General features: G+C 42.2%; 2 protein-coding genes across 3 annotated transcripts; both read right to left on the bottom strand.

The window, feature by feature from the left end:
• Window positions 1-892: 892 nt before the first annotated feature.
• Window positions 893-4,531, bottom strand: LOC148094737 (paraneoplastic antigen Ma3 homolog). Of its 2 annotated transcripts, XM_087837379.1 has the most exons (3): window positions 4,165-4,531; window positions 4,011-4,075; window positions 893-3,302 (listed from the first exon to the last, which is right to left on the bottom strand). In XM_087837379.1, the coding sequence occupies exon 3, from the start codon at window positions 2,683-2,685 to the stop codon at window positions 1,054-1,056; it is 1,632 nt and encodes a 543-aa protein (XP_087693505.1). In that variant the 5' UTR covers window positions 2,686-3,302; window positions 4,011-4,075; window positions 4,165-4,531; the 3' UTR covers window positions 893-1,053. The 2 variants fall into 2 exon arrangements, with proteins under 2 accessions (XP_087693505.1, XP_087693504.1); XM_087837378.1 differs by having other exon boundaries at window positions 893-3,317; window positions 4,011-4,531.
• Window positions 4,532-6,446: 1,915 nt separating this feature from the next.
• On the bottom strand, window positions 6,447-20,823 carry LOC102785762 (apoptosis regulator BAX-like). The gene is made up of 6 exons (XM_087837380.1): window positions 20,576-20,823; window positions 20,427-20,457; window positions 16,561-16,725; window positions 14,266-14,404; window positions 11,772-11,876; window positions 6,447-9,169 (listed from the first exon to the last, which is right to left on the bottom strand). Exons 1-6 carry the CDS (start codon window positions 20,595-20,597, stop codon window positions 9,026-9,028), a joined length of 606 nt encoding a protein of 201 aa, XP_087693506.1. The 5' UTR covers window positions 20,598-20,823; the 3' UTR covers window positions 6,447-9,025.
• Window positions 20,824-22,507: the final 1,684 nt, after the last annotated feature.

Genomic DNA, 22,507 nt, shown 5'->3' with positions numbered 1-22,507 from the left:
AATCAAGATCATTGTGTGAGAAAACATCAGAGAAGGTGTTTAGCTTTTCAGCTATCTTCTCTTTCCACTCTTCAGATAGTGGTGATTCACCAAAGTCGAAACTGAGAGGGGGTCTTGAGGTTGAAGTCTGCTGCTGAGAGTTACACGTTGCAGACACCTTTTGGTCACCTTTCTCAGGCTCAGGACATGGCATGACACAGTCAGGGGCAACTAACTCAGCAATTACACAGTTAGTGGGCAGTGTAATGTCATGGTTAGTCTCGTTTCTCAGCAACACAGGAACTTTATAAGGTCCGTGCTTTGGCAGAGATATAAGGCAACAATCTACAAACACACCACCAGGTAGGGAGCCGGTAGTGGGCTGTTCAATAAGTGCACACTGTTCAGGCTTAGCGTGGCTAGCATGCATAAAACCTTCCACTAGTAGCTTTTGATTTGCAGGAAGGACTTCTTGGGTTCTACTTTGAAGTTTTACCAAGCCGATCTTGCCACTGTCAGTTTGTCTTTTTCTGGATGCTAATGTCTTTAGCACTTGTTGGTATCCATAAGGGAGTACCTTAAAGTCAGGTAAGGTGCTCTCACAAAGATGCTCATATAAGGGGTCAAGTGTATTTGTACCAATTAGTAGAGGTGTGTCTGAGTTTGAGCGAATGTCAGGGACAACTAAGGCAAGAGTAGATAGTTCAAGCTCTGACTGATCGAGATCTTTTGGGAACATGATACTCGTCTCAATGTATCCCAAGTAAGGGACTGTCTGACCATTCGCACCTTCGACCTCTAGGAGATCACTGATTGGTTTTATAGGATGATCAGGTAAGTGTTCTTGATAGAAGGATTTGGCAATAGTGGTTACTTGAGAGCCTGAGTCAAGCAAGCAACTACATTCAACGCCGTTGATAACAACTCTGGCTGTGCATTTTCTACCCACAAGTCTTTTGGGAAGTTTAGGCACTGAGTGAACATTAGCTGTTTCACATTGGGCTTTTGTTGTCTTTTTCTTAGTGGGACTTGGTTCAGATTTAGCACCCATCTGTCCCGCGACAGGGGCTCCTTCTAGTTTAAATTAAAGGACTCATCAACTGGTCTGGATCTTTCCCATTCTCGCTGCTTTTGTCTGAGGGCATTCCTTTTAGCTGCTACTAATGCTGGGTTGGGATCATTACTACAGCTGGAAGCGATATGACCATCTTCTCCACACTTGAAACAGTATCCAGGTTTGGGTTTGGTTGACACTGCAGCAATTTGTGGTATCTGTTCCAGCTTGTTCTGAGTTTTGGTACTTGTGTTCCTTTTTGCTTCCTTTTGAAGTTTCTGCAATCTTTTCTCTGTTTTGTCAGCTCTGAGCTGTGCGATTTGAGACCTGAGGTCAGCAATTTGCTTCTGGAGGTCAGACGAATTGCTGTCCATTTCATGCTCATAATCGTTCCTACCTTGAGAGCGTGTGGTTTGCACGTTAGAATAAACACGAGTCTTTTGGATCCCCAAATGTTGTTTCATGCGGGTTGCTTTACTTGCCTGTTTGTCCTCCTCGGTGCGTAGTTGGAGGAGTAGCTCTGCAAAATGAGGTGGGTCGTCTTTCTTTTGTTCAAGTTGAAGGTTTGCAATCAATGAGCTGTCCCAACACCCTCTACAAAACTGTCTTAGGAGCTGTTTATTGATGTCACTAGAAGCAATTCCGTCTCTTTTTATGACTAGGTTTAACACTGTGTGCAACCTTTGCAGGTAATGTGAGGGTTTTTCACCTCCATTTTGATTGGTGTTTAAGAAGCGAGCAAAGAGTTCGTCACCGTCTTCTACAGTTGCATAGGCAGAATCAAGATGTTCAAGGTAAGTTTTGGGGGTTGCTTTTGGACCAAGAGCTTTCACCAGGTCCGCTGCAGGGGGTGAAAGACTTTCAACAATCTTTCGCACAACTTGAGTTTTGGTGAGCGAGGGATCAGTCAAGCAAAACTCTACGCTGCTGCGCCAAGTGTCATAGTCAGTTTCGAAAGGAGGATGTGGAACTCTTCCTGAAAAAGGTTTCAGTCTGTATTGTGAGTTTGGTGGGGAAACGACTTCACTGCTTTTAACAATGTGCTCTACAATAACCCGCTGCACTTCAGGCGTGCTTAGAAGGTTAGTGGGAATCTGAGGGGTTTGTTTCTCAGCTTCTGCCGGTGGGTGAGTACTCAAGGCACTTACATGGTTGCTATTGGGTGTTAAAGAGGGAGAAGGTAGGGCCTCATCACTGTGGGGCACTGGCTCTTGTTCAGTGGAAGGCTCAACTGTGTGGACATCCCCTCCCAATGACTCCCCAATTTTAGCTAGTTCATCCATCAAAAGGTCTTTAAAGGATCGGTTGCTTCGTGCTGCCACATCTTTAAGCTGTGACAGGTAAGTTACAGTAGCTGATGCGCTGGTTTCAATGCTATACGCACTGGCTAGGTCTTGAATGTGATAGACAACTTCTGGTTTCAAAGTGCAAGGTCTGTCATAAGGCAAATATCTTTTCTCTAGTTCTTTAGCAGTAGCCTCATGTTGAAACTCCACAATAATCTGACCACCAGTTGGTAACTTAATCTGCCTACTGACAGGACCGAAAGCTTCTAAGAACTCAATTATGTCTTTATCAATGTCTGTGTTAGTTAAACCACTGACCAAGACAGCATTTTGAACTTTAACATTCTCTGTTTTCACAACTTCCATTGTTAGGACACGTAAAAGTACCAGTAGAAAAAAAACAAGTCACTGTGAAGCTCCAGGCACTCTTAAATGTTTTATTAAATTTTAGTTGGACTAACAACTCTGCAAACCCTCCTGGCTGGCTCGCCACTTTCTGTAGCCAAGTACAGGATAGGGTAGGGAAAGTTAAAGTAAGATGGAGAGAATGGGCCAATAGCTAGATTCGTAGGAGGGATAAGTGAGTTGCGTGGAGAAGAATGACTGGAGCCACAGGTAAAGTTGCTATGAATTGTATTAAACTATTTAGCAACAATTTAACAGCATTTCATGAACAGAAATGAAAACATAAAATAAAATACAGTGACAGCAATAATAATAACAATCAGAATCCTATCTGAGCTCAGATATGTCAGTCTTGCCGGCTTAATAGTCAGTGTTCAGTCAAGTCAAATCCAATAGGTCAAAAGTCTGTGATTGGTGCGATTTCGTCCTACCGCACTGTTGCAATTGTTCGTGAGAGAAGAGCAACCTGCCCTTCTAGGCCAACTCGGAATGGCTGTGGTTCGGTTCAAAGGGAAAGGCTCGCCATCTTCCTCGTCAGGAAGAAATCCAGGTCTCACGATCCCATAAAAAAACCTAGCCTGTAAACAACAGGACTATTACTAATTCAGTTCACACTCTAATGATATACATGGCCATATGTGTAAATAATGCAAGTGCTATAACAAAACAAGCACAAAACATTAATTCTAATTTCTAACTATAGTCTATACAGTGCATCTTAATCATGAATGCAATCTTTAAATCACAATTATTCATCAAGGTACACATTTCTATCAGAAATCAGAAATAAACCATAAACTATGGTAGATCATTTTTTTACAGTATTGCCCTTTAACTGAATTACAGGAGCATTGCTTTACACTGCATAGCAATGAAGCAATTTATTATTTACACTCAATGTACAGAATAAAATTACCAAAAGAATATACAAAAACCCACAGGCTGTAGTTTTACAGTATGTGGTAACGTATCAGCACAGTAAGAATACACACGGACATCTATCCAGTGCTGCTCGAGCATCAAATGTAACAAAAATAAAGTAAATTCATGACCTTTAAGATCAAAATTAACTTATTCCATCATCTTATTTTAGTGCATTTAATATTCAACAAGTAATACTAGAATATCATCAGCACACAAGCTGAGTGCTCAGAATGGCTGAACTCCGTGGGAAACCCCGTGTGTTCTCCCACAGTGAAAACGTGGTCAGCTACAGCTACAGCTATAAGCACCAGGCTAGTTAGCTTTTCAATTAGCCTGATTCGCCCAGTCCCAGTTTAACTCACCAGCACACTTCTAATGTTCAACTCTCAGAGAGGATCTTGTCCACTTCATCCGCTCCCGTGCAGATCTACAACATTGAAATTGGGCCATTATATTCCCCGTTAACTTCTTGTTAGCTTTTTAGCTTCAAGGTTAGCTTAACAGCTTCTGACTCACCGCGATGGTTTCAAGGTCCAAAATGTTCACAACAAATCAGGTCCGTTTCTCCAAGGTCCATGCAGATCTCCAGTATGGATATTTGCTCAATTTATCAAGTTAATAGTTATTTTCCAGCAAAAAGCTTGGCGGTGAAAATCAGCGATGGTCTCATGCACCTCCGTCTCTCTCTGTGTCTGAGCACGTGACGGTACAGAGCAGGGGAAGGCGGGGCTTGTTCCTTCCTAACCAGTAGGGGTGTTAAATATACTCTTTGGGTTTTATTCTTATATTTATAGTATTTATCTTTTATTATTGATTTACTTTTGATCAACTCAGTGATTAACAGAGTAATGATGAATCACAATTAACAATAACAATGTTGTAGTGCGTTACTGAGTTGTGTAAACTCACTGGGTTACAAATAGTATGACGCCCAGCTATTTAAACAAACTCTCCAACAAATATAACCCAAAAGGGGCAATGATACACTTTATATTCCTACTTCAGAGTCTAAACAGTCTTTTAAATCCCATCTTTTAACTTTTTACCATGGCTTTTAATCTGAGTTCAGTTTGAGAACCATTAGTTTTTTGGTTCATGTTGTCACACTATATTGTATTTGCTTCTTCTCATGGCTTATTTTACTGTATTTATTCTTCTGTGGTTTTCTCTTGTTCATTAATTATTACTTTGACCCCCCTTCCCCCCACTCCATTCTTTTCTCTCTTTTGTTTTTCCACTCCTCTGCTTTCGTCTCCTGATTTCGTCAACTTGGCCTTCACCCAAGTTGAAAATAAATAAATAAATAAAATGAAAAGATTAACAAGTAGAGCCCACAGAGAGTCTACAGTGCTCCTCTTGGCATATCATGACTGTGCTTGCTAAAATTGCCAGACGAGTAGCAAACCATCCCTGACCCACAATAGACACTCTACTCTCTTCTGGCTGAGGACCAGAGCCTCCGATTTAGAGGTGCTGACCCTTTTTGACCCCAGAGTACTGAGTCAAACATGCAAACTCCACACAGATGTCCCAACATGCTGCCTCATACTTCCTGAGACAACTGGGGAAGTACAGTCTTCCACAGGAGCTGCTGATCCAGTTCTACACTGCAGTCATTGAGTCTGTCCTGTGCTCCTCCATCCCAGTCTGGTATGGTGCAGCCACTAAACAGGACAGGAGCAGACTGCAGTGGGCTGTACTGGCAGCAGAAAAGATCATTGGCGCCCCCCTGCCCTCCATCCAGGACCTGCACCTCTCAGCAACTAGGAAATGGGCAGGGAAAATCATCACAGACCCCTCACACCCTGGACACAGACTCTCTGACCTGCTGCCCTCTCGCAGACGGTACAGAAGCCTGCAGACCAGGACCACCCGACACAGGAAGTTTCTTTCCCCTCGCCATCTCCCCTCTAAACAGTTGAACTGTCACACTGCTCCCACTGCCAGACTGCAACTTCACCTTGTGTACATTCTGTGGTACTCATTTCATTTCTGTAATCCTGTATTTTATGTATATAAGCTTTAGATTGGTTATTTGTGGTTGGCATATACGCCTTTGTGTATGTATGTGTGCATATGTATGTGTGTAAATATATATATATACGCGTACATATGTGTGTATTGTGTCATTTACATATTGTTGTGATTTACATTGTTGTGCTTGAGAGTCACCATCTACTGGAACTAAATTCCTTGTATGTGTCTGCGCATATACATGGTCACTAAACGCGATTCTGATTCTGATCAGATTTAATGTCTGTGATCCTCTGACCTCAGTATGATCTCTTATGCACCCCATACATATTCCTGCTTATGCTGCTTTAGTATTATAATCTTTGAAGATTCCCCACGATCCTTTAAAGACCAGCTGGTCCCCATCTCTCTGTGAAGCTGGGCAAAGTTGGAGTGAGAAACATCATTTCACAGTTTTAGGATTTCCTAAAATCACCATTTTCCTTGATCTGACCCACACTGGGGTCAGTTCAAGGAAGATATGGGTAAAATTTGACATTGAAGAAGTTCAATGTACAAAAAAATTCTAGCAATTGTAAAACGTTATACTGTTGTTCAACAGTTTTTGAGTCCACATTCAGAAGTACATTTCTCTGAAAAGATTTGGACAAAATTTCCCTTTCTCTGAAAAAACAATGAAGACTTAGTGTTAACCTTCACAATCCTTAGGGAAACAGGAGAATTGGAGTTCGGCTCAGCTTGTGGCAGGCATCACAAACAAGGCTCAACTCTGTCATTTATCGTTATACTCAGACTTGAAGAGATAGATACACAGCGGTGTCGTTTATCGGGGCTTTATTTATGGTTTTTTTGTCATTAAAAGCAGTACAGAAAAAGAAAAACACTGGCTTTTTGTCTGTGACATACAAAATATGTACAAACAGTAATAAAAAGGAAGGACATGGAACTAATGACAGAATAAAGCAGCACATTGAAAAGTATGACTCCACTCTGTCTGATAGTGACAGTGCAGAAAAACCGAACACAACACTGGGGCTGTGAGAGACAGAACAGGTCAACTACTAACTGGAAGTTTGATGGTTCAACATTAGGGGTGCAACGATACTCGTATCGATATTGAACCGTTCGATACAGTGCTTTCGGTTCGGTACGCATATGTCTCGAACAATATAAAATTTTTTATTTATTTTATCAACTTTCCTTCTGACGATGCTGTCTGTGTTGAGCGCTCAGTGGATCTGCGCTCGACAGTGCAGCCTAGGCGGAGTAGTCGAACACAGATTCACTGAGCGCAGGGCAAGCTAGCGAGACAGAAGTTAAGCTCTCCTTGCAACATGGCAAATTGAACCTCCCCCACCCTCATTCAGATCTGGCGTCTGGAACTATTTTGGTTTTCATGTGATGTATGACCCTGAAGGTAAGCGAGTCATGGAAAAAAGTAAAACAGTATGTTGGATGTACCACGCAATGCTCAATTACATGGGTGGGAACTAGTGTGTTAGCGTAGTTAGCTCGTTAACGTGTTGACGCCATCCAGCCCCACGCACGGAGATTTGCCGTGTTGTGGCGTTAACGTCATTTCAGATTAACGCTGACAGCACTAGTGGGAACACAACAAATATGACTGCACATTTACTCCGACATCATGCTAGTGCAAAGACAAGTGGAAGCAGACAAAAACAACAAGCACGCATGCTACAAACTTTACCCGAGTCATTTAGACAGCCGTTAGCACATGATTCTCCTTATGGGGACCTGATATGTTTAATATGCTGCTGAGAATATAGCCCTGAAGAAGCGTATAGTAGAGCTTTTATTTTGGAAAGAGACATTTCTCTGTAATAAACTCTCTTTTCCAAAGATGAGTGATTTCTCGATCAGATAGATTTATTTTTTTATTACTTTGTTGTTTCAGCAACATTACATTTAAAAACTGTACTTAAACTGTACGTAAATATATATTTATAATTTTAATAAATGACAAATTAAAAAAGCATGAACATTTTTTTGTATCGAAAAAATATCGAACCGTGAATTTTGTGTATTGTTTCACCCCTATTCAACATATATGCATATCCTTGTGCAAGACACGAACGCCTAGTGCATTCATCTGAGTATAAATGTGTATGAGTGTTGGATAGAAAGCCCTTACGTAGAAAAAAAAATGATTGTATGAATGAATGTGAATGGGTGAATATGTGAAGTAACAAGAAGTGCTTTGACTGCTCAAGAAGAGTAAAAAAGCAGTATATAAGAAGTACATATGAGTGATTCACTGATCCATGTCACTAGGATTTACAGTAATGACAACAGAATGTCACTCGGACTGGAGAAACATAGTCTGACGGTAACAAAGAGAGGGAAGCAAGTCAGAACTGAGGAAATCGAACTACCAGAAGGCAACACTGCAGACAATGAGAACAGTACCTGGGAATCCCACACAAATGGGAATCATGAAGAGGCCGGTAGGAATGCTGCAACTACCAAATACCTGCAGAGAGTAAGGCACGTCCTGAGGAGTTGGCTGAATGGGAAGACCAAGATCAACATCTACACCCTGCCGATCGTCAGGTACACTGCTGGGATAATAAGCAGGCTAACGGAGGTGATGCCTCTGACATCAAGGCAAGGAGGTTCCTACCATGCATGGAGGGTTTCACCCCAAGTCTGCACCCTGAAACTGTACGGTAAGTGGAAGCAGGCCAAGGACTAGTGAGTGTCAGAACCACTATCCACGATGAAACAGCAAAGATTCATGAGTACTACAACTGATGTATGAAACCTGAGAAAGAGATAGGCCCTGCATGGCAGGGAAAGAAGTGGCTGATATCAAGAAATCCTACTAGTGGCTGGACCAAGCTGGACTGAAGGACAGCACAGAGGCACTAATCATGGCTCTAAGCACATGGTCCTTAAAGGCTGCATCTACAATATCAGGCAAGACCCCAGATGGAGGCGGTGCAACACTTTCTCTCTGTCTCCATCTCTCACATATAAATGGTGAATGGTCTGACTGTCATGTAGCGCTTTTCTACTCTCCCAGCGCACTCAAAGTGCTTTAAATACCATCATCATTTCTCACGTACACTATATTGCCAAAAGTCAAATTCAACAGGCAGCAGCTGGAACCTGAAAATGCTTAAAAAGGTTTTCACTTTTTTTCTCCTCTGACTAGAAACAGGATGTCTGACCAGGTCATTTGGTTCAGAAGACCCTGCATCGTTACACAATAAACACTTTTCCCCCACAACACTGCTGGTTTTGGATTTTCAGTTGTGTTTGCATAGATAAGAGAAGATTGAAAAGAAGAGCTGAGTGGTTTAGAGACGTTATACCAGTGTGTTCAAAAACAGACTAGAGACTCCGGTCCCGAACATGAATGTTTTTTGTGTGTGTGTCAGACTCAGGACTGTCTGGACAGCCTCCAGGTGATGAAGCTTCCTATAAACATGCCAGCGAGGAAGATTATGATGAGGCCGTAGCTGTGAGAGCTCATTGACGACACCCTCTGGATGGATGCAGCTGCTAACTCTGAGAAGCTGTTGATCTGTGGACATACACATACATAGTCATTGCTTCCATTTGTGCAACATCAGTCACTAATGGTTTACTGTTCAAGATCTGTGTAACTTATAAACATACTTAAAAGTAAAATACATAAATACAACAACAAAATAAAATACTGTATATATGACCACAAAAAATTAGACTGAAAAATCTCCTTTAGATCAGACATGTCAAGGTGCCCACGCCGAATAGATCTGTATCCAACCTGTGACTGAAATTCATACGTGAATTATTAATGTATGAACTATACAGAGAGAAAGCATGCCAAAGCCACACCATTCATACAAGTCCCATAATGCAGTGCAGCAGCCGCTATGCAGATGGGGATTGTGACATCATCAATGCTATGCATTATGGGAATGTTTTTTGTCCAACTTTATAATGGAATACAGACAGAGGCTGCGTTTGGGCTTTAAACTGTGAACATTAGTAACTGATAACAATGGTGACATCACCACTTATGGCTGAGTATAACTGGTTTTATGGACCTGACTCAGATTTGTGTGCTTTTCAGCTTGGAAGCAGCAACAAGGAGCTGGTGAAGCAGCTGGAAAAGGAAAAAACAACATGTCAGACAAGATCTTTGTGATCTTTGATCTTTTTCTGAAATATTATTTATCAGTTCTCAGTGTCATACAAAACACTCAATTACTTTGTGTGTCTCAGTGTGACCGATATGTCCACAAAGTTCTCAAGGTGCCATTGAGGGTCTTTAAAGGTACCTATTAATAAATAAATGTAAATAATTTACACAATCTGTAATGTGACTATCACTGAAACCAACCAGCTGATCTACACCACAGCAGTTGTGATTACTGAAGCGTCCGACGTGTGCTCTCATTGGCTGGGGAACAATACGAGAACAGCAGTCCCTCCCAGGCTGGAGATCAGTAGAGAGAGCAATACTGGAGGAGCATAGGGGAGAAGGATGCAACCCATAACTCCAGGATCCAGTACCCAACAGACTGAAATCTTTGCCCATTCTTCTTTGAAACAGCTCCAGCTCAGTCAGATTAGATGGGCAGCGTTTGTGAACAGCAGTTTTCAGATCTTGCCACAGATTCTCGATTGGATTTAGATCTGGACTTTGACTGGGCCGTTCTAACACATGGATATGTTTTGTTTTAAACCATTGTTGCCCTGGCTTCATGTTCAGGGTCGTTGTCCTGCTGGAAGCTGAACCTCCGCCCCAGTCTCAAGTCTTTTGCAGAGTCCAAGAGGTTTTCTTCCAAGACTGTCCTGTATTTGGCTCCATCCATCTTCCCATCAACTCTGACCAGCTTCCTGTCCCTGCTGAAGAGAAGCCCCCCCAGAGCATGATGCTGCCACCACCATATCTGACAGTGGGGATGGTGTGTTCAGAGTGATGTGCAGTGTTAGTTTTCCACACATAGCGTTTTGCATTTTGGTCTCATCTGACCAGAGCAGCTTCTTCCACATGTTTGCTGTGTCCCCCACATGTTTGCTGTGTCCCCCACATGTTTGCTGCGTCCCCCACATGTTTGCTGCGTCCCCCACATGTTTGCTGTGTCCCCCACATGTTTGCTGTGTCCCCCACATGTTTGCTGTGTCCCCCACATGTTTGCTGTGTCCCCCACATGTTTGCTGTGTCCCCCACATGGCTTGTGGCAAACTGCAAACGGGACTTCTTGTGGTTTCTGTTAACAATGGCTTTCTTCTTGCCACTCTTCCATAAAGGCCAACTTTGTGCAGTGCACCACTAATAGTTGTCCTATGGACAGATTCCCCACCTGAGCTGTAGATCTCTGCAGCTCGTCCAGAGTCACCATGGGCCTCTTGCATTTCTGATCAGCGCTCTCCTTGTTGGGCCTGTGAGTTTAGGTGGACGGCCTTGTCTTGGTAGGTTTACAGTTGTGCCATACTCCTTCCATTTCTGAATGATGGCTTGAACAGTGCTCCGCGGGATGTTCAAGGCTTGGGAAATCTTTGTGTAGCCTAAGCCTGCTTTAAATTTCTCAATAACTTTATCCCTGACCTGTCTGCTGTGTTCTTTGGACTTCATGGTGTTGTTGCTCCCAATGTTGTCTTAGACAACCTCTGAGGCCGTCACAGAGCAGCTGTATTTGTACTGACATTAGATTACACACAGGTGCACTCTATTTAGTCATTAGCACTCATCAGGCAACGTCTATGTGCAACTGACTGCACTCAGACCAAAGGGGGCTGAATAGTTACGCACACCCCACTTTGCAGTTATTTATTTGTAACAAATATTTGAATCATGTCTGATTTTCGTTCCACTTCTCACGTGTTCACCACTTTGTGTTGGTCTTTCACGTGGAATTCCAATAAAATTGATTCATGTTTGTGGCTGTAATGTGACAAAATGTGGGAAAGTTCAAGGGCCGAATACTTTTGTAAGTCACTGTAAATACACACAAACATAAGCTGGCAACTCCAAATTTTCATGCTGGCATCAACGGGGTCTCTCAATGCAACAACCCGCTGTATAGAAACAAATAAGAAACGAAAACGAATATGCAGTACTTTATCTACACCTGTGTATAATCTCAAACATGGGGTCTCAGGGAAAAAGACAGTAAAGATGGTGTATAACGTACCCAACCTCCGTGTTCCTGAATCCAGCCCAGCAGATTGTTTTTGAAAAAGTTCACTGCCCAGGTAAGGACCTCTCTCACCGACTGAGGGAGGTGAGCCTCGACCATCTGATGGATGAACACACAGGTGAAGTTATGGTACTGCAGCAGTCTCCCAAAAGAAGGTAAGAAACATGGGTGAGAGTGGTGTGTCACACTGGATACGTGGGACCATAGACACACTGTTCATTTGGAACATTTTAGAGCTCTTTTTCTGAAATGTCATTTATCAGTTCTCAGTATCATACAACACACTCTTTCACTGATTTTGTGTCTCACTGAGACCTATATCTCCACAAATTTGGGATATTTTGCAGGCAATAGTTGTGGTACAACTTAATTTAAGCTAAATCATTCACAGGTGCATGAGGTCAACTTTAATTCTAAGAAATTCACGTCGGCAGTAATGACACCCGGTTACGCCAATCGGAGGTCACTAAAATCAATATTGAATCGGTGTGCAACTTTGACAAAACAATGTCGGACTCTGTAGTTTTCTCTGGTCCCCTCCCCAATCAGACCAGGAGTGACATGTTTAGCCGCATGTTCTCCTTAAATTGCTGGCTGTCTGAGTGGTGTCCCAGAAATGATGTGGGCTTCATAGATAATTGGCAAACCTTCTGGAGGAAACCTGGTCTTGTTAGGAGAGACGGCATCCATCCCACTTTGGATGGAGCAGCTCTCATTTCTAGAAATATGGACAAATTTATTAAACCCCCTAAAATATGACTATCCAGAGTTGGGACCAGGAAGCAGAGTTGCAGTCTAACACGCCTCTCAAAAAGCTGCTCCTCACATACAAGCTCTTAAATAATCAGGCCCCATCTTATCTTAATGACCTTGTAGTACCATATCACCCTATTAGAGCACTTCGCTCTCACACTGCAGGCCTACTTGTTGTTCCTAGAGTATTTAAAAGTAGAATGGGAGGCAGAGCCTTCAGTTTTCAAGATTAGGCTTCAAACTTTCCTTTTTGCTAAAGCATATAGTTAGGGCTGGACCAGGTGACCCTGAATCCTCCCTTAGTTATGCTGCAATAGACGTAGGCTGCTGGAGGATTCCCATGATGCATTGAGTTTTTCCTTTCCAGTCACCTTTCTCACTCACTATGTGTTAACAGACCTCTCTGTATTGAATCATATCTGTTATTAACCTCTGTCTCTCTTCCACAGCATGTCTTTATCCTGTCTTCCTTCTCTCTTCCCAACCAATCACAGCAGATGGCCCCGCCCCTCCCTGAGCCTGGTTCTGCTGGAGGTTTCTTCCTGTTAAAAGGGAGTTTTTCCTTCCCACTGTCGCCAAAGTGCTGCTCATAGGGGTTCATATGATTGTTGGGTTTTTCTCTGTATCTATGAAGCGCCTTGAGGCGACTTTTGTTGTGATCTGGCGCTATATAAATAAAATTGAATAGAAATGAGTTTCTTGTCATGTTGGAAGTTTTAAATAACTCTCTGGGTTCTCTTTGCTTGCCCTCCTCTCTCCTCGTTTGTGACTATGCAATTTAATTATAGTTACCGCCAATTTAAGAGCAGGCACGCTAACATAAACATTATTATACAGATATTAACATAAACAAAGAATCAATGTGACGGACTAACTGTAAAGTTCCCGCCTCACCTCCAGGGGGCAGTGCTTTGGACATTCTGCATTTAACTTTATTTTCTGTGAAATGCTTTCACATTTTTAAATCTCAGTTTCCATTTTCTTCTGTCCTCCTGTTTTGCTGTTCGTGATGATGATCTGATATCGTCGTGCTGGCGTCGTTCCCACATCATCATAATAAATGTTGTTCCAGGTTCAACACTGCAAGTGACCAATCACATTGTGGTGACGTCATACTTTTGCAAGCCAAGCGATTCATTCATTTATGAAATTTGAATTTTGCCAGGACAATATGTATAATGCTTACCATTTGTTTTTTAAGACGTTTTTTTCCGAAGTCGCAAAAGTATGACGTCACAACAATGTGATTGGTCACTTGCAAAGTTGAACCTGGAACATTTATTAAGATGATGTGGGAACAACACCGACACGAGGACATCAGATCGTGGCTTCTTCTTGGCAGACAATATAAGCGCTACTCCCCCAATAGCTTCCTGTAGTGTACTGCAGTTACAAAAATACATTTACGTGGTAGTCTATGATGTGTTGACAATAAAATTCACATTTTTATAGTCGACATCATCGATCACGATTATTGCAGACCTACTGTAGACTACTATACTGTTTTGCTCCTCTGGCACACAAACTGAAATCAGCTGACTGTAGAACTCATAAGCAGAATTGAAAGGCAAGCTGAATAACAATTCAAAGGACCTGAACTACCAGGAACTGCTTTTGTAGAAAGCTGGTTCTCAGTTCCCATCCCTACTAATGATGATAAAATAACAATGAAATCACTAAAACAATAACGACTGCTTTAGATTCTCAGATGTCCTGGAAACTGAAACCAACTCACCTTGACAGCAAGCCTGCCGGCTACATAGATGAGCACAGCGATTCTCTCCCAGGTGATGCCGTCCTCAAACACTTTGTCTGCCACTCGTCTGAAGTTCTCTGACTTGGAGCCAGAGCCAGAAGCCACACCATCTATCACACTGCAACAGAGCAGCATAAGAGAACAGCCACAATTTAAGCAACCTGTTTTTGAAAAGCCCTTAAAATTGGATTCTGACTGACAGACGTTTTTATGACAGAGACATGAAACACTTGTCTGTACACCACAACTTCCATCAGCAGGGCGTCTACTAGGGGTGCAACAATACACAAAATTCACGGTTCGGTTCGGTTCGATACTTTGGTGTCACGGTTCGATATTTTTTCGATACAAAAAAAATGTTCATGCCTTTTTATTAATTTGTCATTTATTAAATTTCCACGGCACATTCTGCACCACCTCTCTGTGCGTTCATCATTTGTTTGAAGCCAGCTCACCTCCTGCAACCACTTTTCCGAGAATACGCGCTTCTTTTGTGGTTCGGACTCCTGACATTTCTTTGGAGGTGGAGGAACATCACAGTAATTGCTTAAAGGAGCTTCTTCGACATCTTTAAGAGTTCTAAACAAATGTCTGTCCTCCTCCAGAAAATCTTATGTACGCAAACAGGCGTTGCAACTTCTTATCTTGTGCGCGTTTTTATTTTGACAGCGAATGCGCACCTGCGGACCACTTATGTGTAGACCTGGTTATTTAGCTCGTCATATTGCAGCCACAGAAATTCTTTTGTCCATGAAACCATAAAGCTGCACTTTCTTTTTGCCTTATAGTCTGATTTGTCATAACTTTTCCGTTTTGTGGTAAGCTTTTCTCTGGCTGTCACTTCTTCACCCTGACCTGTCTTATTTGGCTCAGCAGAACTAAAATATATATCCTGCTGCTTTTACACACGCACTCACATAACGCTCAGCGATTCTCTGCGCGATCAACCTCTCACATGTTTAAGCTGCGGGAGATTTCACTTGTCATGTTTGCATAGTAAGCTAACGATTGATAAGACGATGTCAGAGGAATTGGTGCGCAAATTATCATCACTCACCAATCAGTGCTGTCGCTCTCTATACACAGTTCACGCGATTGCAAAGTGAAAGCAAAAAACAAGCGCAAATTCAAACGCGATTTCAGTATGTCACATATTGACAGTGGCTCACAGATGCCAATGACATAATTACCCAGCTACATTTCCGAAAGAATGCAAAAGCATTGACATATATTTTTCCTTCCTACGATAGCCCGACGGGCAGGGCAGAGATAGATTTTGGTAGCCCGACTGGAAAAAAGCCCCAGGACGTCGGGCTAGCGATTTTGCGAGCCCTGTATCTGATTGAGGAATCACTCATCTTTGGAAAAGAGAGTTTATTATGGAGAAATGTCTCTTTCCAAAATAAAAGCTATACTATACGCTTCTTCTGGGCTATATTCTCAGCAGCATATTAAACATATCAGGTCCCCATAAGGAGAATCATGTGCTAACGGCTGTCTAAATGACTCGGGTAAAGTTTGTAGCATGCGTGCTTGTTGTTTTTGTCTGCTTCCACTTGTCTTTGCACTAGGATGATGTCAGAGTAAATGTGCAGTCATATTGGCTGTGTTCCCACTAGTGCTGTCAGCGTTAATCTGAAATGACGTTAACATCACAACACGGCAAATCTCTGTTAACGAGCTACCGCGGATCGCCTCATGAGTGGGGCTGGAAGACGTCAACACATTAACGAGCTAACTGCGCTAACACACTAGTTCCCACCAGTTGAGCATTGTGTGGCACATCCAACATACTGTTTTACTTTAGTCCATGACGCGCTTACCTTCAGGGTCATACGTCACATGAAAACCAAAATAGTTCCAAACGCCAGATCTGAATGAGGGTGGGGGAGGTTCAATTTGCCATGTTGCAACTAGCCTAGCTTCTGTCTCGCTAGCTTGCCCTACGCTCAGTGAATCTGTGTTCGACTACTCCGCCTAGGCTGCACTGTCGAGCGCAGATCCACTGAGCGCTCAACACAGACAGCACCGTCAGAAGGAAAGTTGATAAAATAAATTAAAAATGTTGTATTGTTCGATACATATGCATACCGAACCGAAAGCACTGTATCGAACGGTTCAATATCGATACGAGTATCGTTGCACCCCTAGCGTCTACTTATCTCTACTACGCTGTAAATGCTTATTGAGCCAACATTAATCTGTTGCATTCATCCAATAATCTACAGTATTATTGTACTAAAGCATCTCCTAACATGAGGATGAAAAACTCACTCTTGAAACTCTTGGTCATGCTGCACTCTGTCACCGACGATACGTATCATTTTGCTCAGCTGCTTGACCAGCTTCTCCTCCTGCTCAGTCTTCACCTCCACAGTCAGTGGAGTGAGAGGCGGGACATCCTCTGAGGGCACATCCTTCAGCTCTTCCTCTATGACTCTGTTAGAGAACACACGATTAGGTAGCAGGTACCCGTGACCCTAACTCTGAGCTTAACATGGCTTCTTAGACTAATATTAGCTAAACAGTGTTCCCACTCAGAATCATTAAGGTGTTTGACACTTTACATTACACATTTACTGTGGAAAGAAACGGTTAAAGTGCATTTTCTAAGGACAACGCTCGCAAGCACAACAAAACAAAAACAGGTGACATCCCTTTCCTATTGGTGGAAAAATGTACCATGTTAACCAATCAAAAAATAATAATATGGCAACTTGTGACATTTGGTTGTTTAGGAAGAGGAGAAAGTTTCTAAGTGATGGTGGCGAGGGAGAGCAAGCGAGCGATATCCATAGCGAGTTTTGAGACGAGAGAGATTTGTGGCATTTAGTGTGTTTAGAGTGTAGTTAGTGGGTTGTGCTGTCTTGTGTAGTTATTGTTTTTGTTTTGTGTGTCAAAACGATGAGGGCACTGCTGAATGTCACAGCTGCTGCCAAAAAGTCACCAAAGGCAGATGGTAAAGTAAACGCTGTCTGCAGGTGGGACACAGGGGAGTGTTTTTCAGGCCTGCTGGTTTTAGGCCTGTGATATGGAAACTAGGAACACTCCTCTGACCCATGCCTCCCCGAGCCCACTAAATATCAACCCCCCCCCACGATGTCCATAATCGGCCTTACTAGAAATACTGTGATCAATTTTAGTAAAGATTACATTTGTATCCTCTAAGCAGAATGCCAAAGACTGGTCAAATGTTTGTTCACGTCAGACGCATTTCCCCTCTTTGTTGTCTTCAGTGTTAGCATCATTACTAAAAAAATTATTACACTTCACTTATCTTACAGAGAACTTAAAGGAAAGCAGTAAGTTACACCCATGAGAAAGAAATGCATTATACTACTTGTTACATTGTTTTCATGTTACTCTGAAGCACACTGTCTCATAATTAAAGATGAACAACATAAACCTGCAGGCCCGTAGGTTTACATCACCAGCACAAATCACTCTCCTAATGAGGACACATGTGATCTTTCTCTTAGTATTTAGGTATGAACACAAAGCAACAACACAAATCAGCTGATGTGGTTAGCTGTGGTATAATGGCATGTACCTGTGATGTTGTAAACTGTTTGGGAAAAGAGATTATTTCATTGGATAAAATACAGTGACTGCATCGCTAATTGCACAGCTACTGTACGGCATCTCATCTTCATCCGAAATGAGCGCTACCACGGTGGTGTCATCAGCATATTTGACTTCGTATCAAGTACTTTTTTAGTACCTGGTTCCCGGGTGAGCAGGTACTAAAAAAGTCATCAGTCAATGCGTCTCGTTCACGAAAATCAAAACCGCCATTTTTGAAACCTGGAAATGAGAGAAATGGCTGAAAAACAACACCGTGATCCCCGAGTCTGATGAATGCCACAGACCAAGCAGCAGATATATTCTTGCCTTGAAATCCACCTTTGTTGTAGCGCTTGTGTCGCATGTTATTGACGTATTGCTATGACGACAGCCACGCACATTACAGTGCTCTTCTGTAATGGAAAACCAGTTGATCCGAGTACATCAGCGGGCCCCAACATTTTTTGCTCCACGGACGGTTTAATGTCAGACAATATCTTCATGGACCGGCCTTTAAGGTGTGGCAGATAAATACAACAAAATAAAATGATACGACCAAGACAAAAACTGTGGTACTTTGTAAATATCATAATAAACTAATTCACTGTGTAATTGTGTACATTTTTTTAGCAGCTTCCTCCTGAAGTGCGCCAAAGACACTGAGAGTAACATCCTCCTCTCTGCCCCTTAATGCTCTCTGGTCGCTATGGTAACGCGTACATATTTCTTTCAAAATAAGACACAACTACAACACGGGAAAAGACCCAGGGAAACCAAGTTAATGATAAAACCCCTGAAAACCATAAATTTCACACCCGAGCCTCAACTCTCGCGGCCCGGTACCAACTCATGGAGTAGTACCGGTCCGTGCCCCGGGGGTTGGGGACCGCTGGAGTAGCTACTAAAAGGGGATATTGATCGAGGAGCAGGTAGCAAGGGGAGTCTGAAGGTAGTTTGATGGTAAGGATGTCTGTGATTATAATGTTCAATGCTGAGCTGTAGTCCACAAAGACGTAGCTCTTCCTGTTCTACAGATGGCTCAGTGCTCTGTGAAGGTTGCTATGATGGCATTCGCAGATCTGTCCCACTAGTGGGACACATGTTGGTGGAATTTGAAGAGTACAGATTTCACACATGCCTTATTAAAGTCCCCAGCAGCAATATGGATGCCCTCACAAGGTAGCTAGAAAAGGGCCGACACTGAATGGACATGGGCTCTAAGTCTTGTGAGTAGTGACCTTTTATAATTGAAGGTTTACTTTAAGGTTTTGCATAATCAGTGTTCATTACTAATGCTGTACTGCCCTCTACAGGATTAACAAATTCATTTTTACTTAAATATTCAGCTAGGATAAGTGATGGTGGAAAGAATTTTACTGTAGTTACAGGAACTGCAAAGCAGGTAAATATTAGAAAATAACATGTACTTAATTTTGTTTATGCTATTAGACAGATTTACTAAGTGAGGAAAATTACTGTGAAGTCACAATCACGGGGTGATCTACTGACAGTGTGCTAATTCATATACAAAGATGCAGCCAGTTGTCAGTAAGAACCAACATTCTGATTATATATAAACCAATATAGGTGTGAAAGTGTTTCATGAAACAGCGAGGCCATTCAGATTAAAGACAGGAGCATGAATGAAGATCAACATGCGTTTGATATAAGAAACAGCCCTGGAGCAAAGGCTTTTTAGGATTAGCACTCAGATGCAGGAAAACGGCATAGGATCAATGTTCCCAAATGTATCTAATGCAGGAAAATGTCCAAACACCAGGGAGGCTGCAGTTGGCATGTCAGCCTCATCAACATAAATTCGTTGTGTAGTCAAACCCTGGTGTTAGTTCACACAAAGAGTGTTTTTAAAGCTATTCCAAAGGATTTTCTAAACAATAAATAACTGATTCCAGGATCGTATATGTGTCAGGATGGAATATGAAGTACTGTACAATTACTACAAATGATCCCAAAAGTTTGATTCTGTTCATCTGGACCGGGAAACCTGCAGACTGAAGAAGTCACCTGGATGAGAAACATTTGTCCCACTGAAAACGTCCAGATGAACAGAATCAACCTTTTGGGATTTACGTACCTGGATGATTGAGCGTGCATCAACACATACTAAAAATTATATTACATATGTTAAGAGATTAGACATCTATATTTAGCCTGTAGAAAAAGGCCAATAATTCTATGACACACAGTTTTTTATGACTGGTGCAGTTTACGGTGAAAAGATGATTGCAGTTCCTGTAAGATGAAAATGAAACTTAATTCACATAACGACTTGAACAGGGTTAAAACGTATTATTATGTGTTAGGAATAAATATGTTTTAAAAATATCTAATGACTGAATAATTCTATAGCCAATAGTTTTAATGATGAAAGACATAATTTTCCTTAGTTACTAAGAACAGCAGTGTAACCCAAAAGTCGTAATCATTTTTTACTGCGCTTCAACAACTTAAGGATCCAAAAAAGATTTATTGTAAAACATTACTGACCACTTTGTGGTAGGTGGTTAAAAAGCAAAGCGACTGTGAAAGAGCAACGATGAAAGAACGGAACTCACTCTTTGATCAGGGCTTCCCCGATTCTCTCATCTGTGGAAGAGCAAAAACAAAACAGCTCAGCCACAAACGTGTTCTCCGTAGTTACACTGCAGGCGAAGTAAAAAGCAACAATGACACAAGAAGTAATCTGCCGGTAAGGCAAGCTTACCTGACATCACCGCGCACGCCATGGTTTGAAGAGAAGTTTAATGAATGCGAAACTTCCTGAACAAACTCTTCTTCCTCTGAAGTTACATCAACCTTTTTCTGATTAACTAAACTAAGAAAAACACAACAACAAAAACACCTAAACAAAAACAATTTACCACCAGCTCACGTCAGCTGGTGTTTCGTCGAAATTAGAAAAGCCGACAACTGTAACAAACCCACAGCCCAATCCCGATCAGTCAACGTCATCAGTCGCCGCCCGAGTACGCTCAGAATCCCCGGATGTGTCGTTTTTCTATGGCGTTATTTTTGTGCCACTATTCTGAGCGCACGTAAAAAAAAGTTTGCAGGTGCAAGTCTTGCATTTTCAGGAGAAATTTATTTTGAGCGAAGAAAAGTGTTAGCAGAGACGGGTCTTCCAGCAGAATCTGCATGAATATTGAGGATACTTATTATCTAGACGGAGGAATAATCACACATGGGGCATCGGCTTTCACCGGAACATTCACACCAAAAGATGACTCTGGCTGTATCCCAATTCAGGGTCTGCAGCCTTGACGGTCCACAAGGGCCGCGTACTCAAAGACCGCTAAGGCCGGAAGTGCGAGGCTTGTGAAATGGGACGGTCTAGCCTCCGTCGCGCTGCCCAGGTTGCCTAGCAACCATGATACTAACAGCTGGAAACGTTTCATAAAGCTTTGTGTGACAGAAATGAAGGAGAAAATCTTTTGTTCATTTGTTTGTTTCTACATGAGCTTTGATCATTCTCTGTAAGATTAAGCTCAGCTATTGAATGGCGTATATTTTAAAGTAAAGGCTTTAAAGCCAAGTTAGTACAAACGTCACATGACTTTGCAGACATGTGGCCAACAGTAATGTTTTAATGTTCTTCGTTATTAAACATTTGCACATAAATAAGTGACGTCATATTCAGTACTTACTTAAGAGTTAAAGTTTACTCTTCGGGCGCCCCTCATCCGCCGTTTTTTTTCGGCAAAATTATCCACATCCACCGCCGCGCTATGCATTCTGGGATATGTTGGGCCACGAAGTCTACACCGCCACGTCCTTAAAATTCAGGGAAATGAAGGACGCATTTGAGGGCCGCATTTCGAGCAGCCTTCGAATTGGGACAGCCTTCGTCACGTCGCGCAGGCCTGCACTTAAAATGCGGCCTTTAAGGCTGCAGACCCTGAATTGGGATACAGCCTCTGTTTATTGAACTCTTGCGTGCACTCTGCAGCATAACAAGAAGCATCCTTTCAAAATAAAATCCCAACAGATGACAATGAGGGCATACCTATTAACTAGCTCAACACCCCCACTTGCACTCACGTTGTCAGCTTTACATGCATTCCAAAAGAAACAGTTTTTCTTTACTATTTGTTTACACTCCAAACATATATTTCTCAAACTTCAATAACTTCCCCTTTGTTGCTGGCTTTGTCATAACGTCGGCCACCATCAGACCTGTCGAACAATATTCCAATATCAAATTTCCAGCATTAACTGTTGATTTCACAAAATGATACTTGATATCGATATGCTTACGCCTCTGTCTGTTAACAGGATTCTTTGCCAATGCGATAGTCTGTTGATTGTCCTCAAAAATCTTTGGTGGTCCCTTTCGACGCTCATACATGCTTTGCAACAGTTGTGTCAAGTACAAACATTCTTGTGTTGTTGCTGCCAAAGCTATGTACTCTGCTTCACAAGTTGACAAGGCAACAGTTGGCTGCTTCTTTGTTCGCCATGACACTAAAGTACCTTCTTCATTCAGGCTTATGCAGTAACCTGTACTCCTCCTGTCAGTCACATCTGCAGCCCAGTCTGAGTCACTGTGACCTTGTACTCTCAAATCTTTGTCACTTTTCCTGTAGCACAATGTCTTGTCTTTTGATTGTTTCAAATACCTCAGAACATGTTTCACAGT

The sequence above is a fragment of the Neolamprologus brichardi genome, unplaced genomic scaffold (assembly GCF_056152115.1).
Source record: "Neolamprologus brichardi isolate AB-2024 unplaced genomic scaffold, ASM5615211v1 NODE_ptg000031l+_length_7269946_cov_1, whole genome shotgun sequence".
In the NCBI taxonomy this organism is placed as follows: Eukaryota; Metazoa; Chordata; class Actinopteri; order Cichliformes; family Cichlidae; genus Neolamprologus; species Neolamprologus brichardi.
The sequence above is the reverse complement of the archived record's forward strand: the minus strand, read 5'-3'. Positions and strand labels throughout refer to the sequence as shown.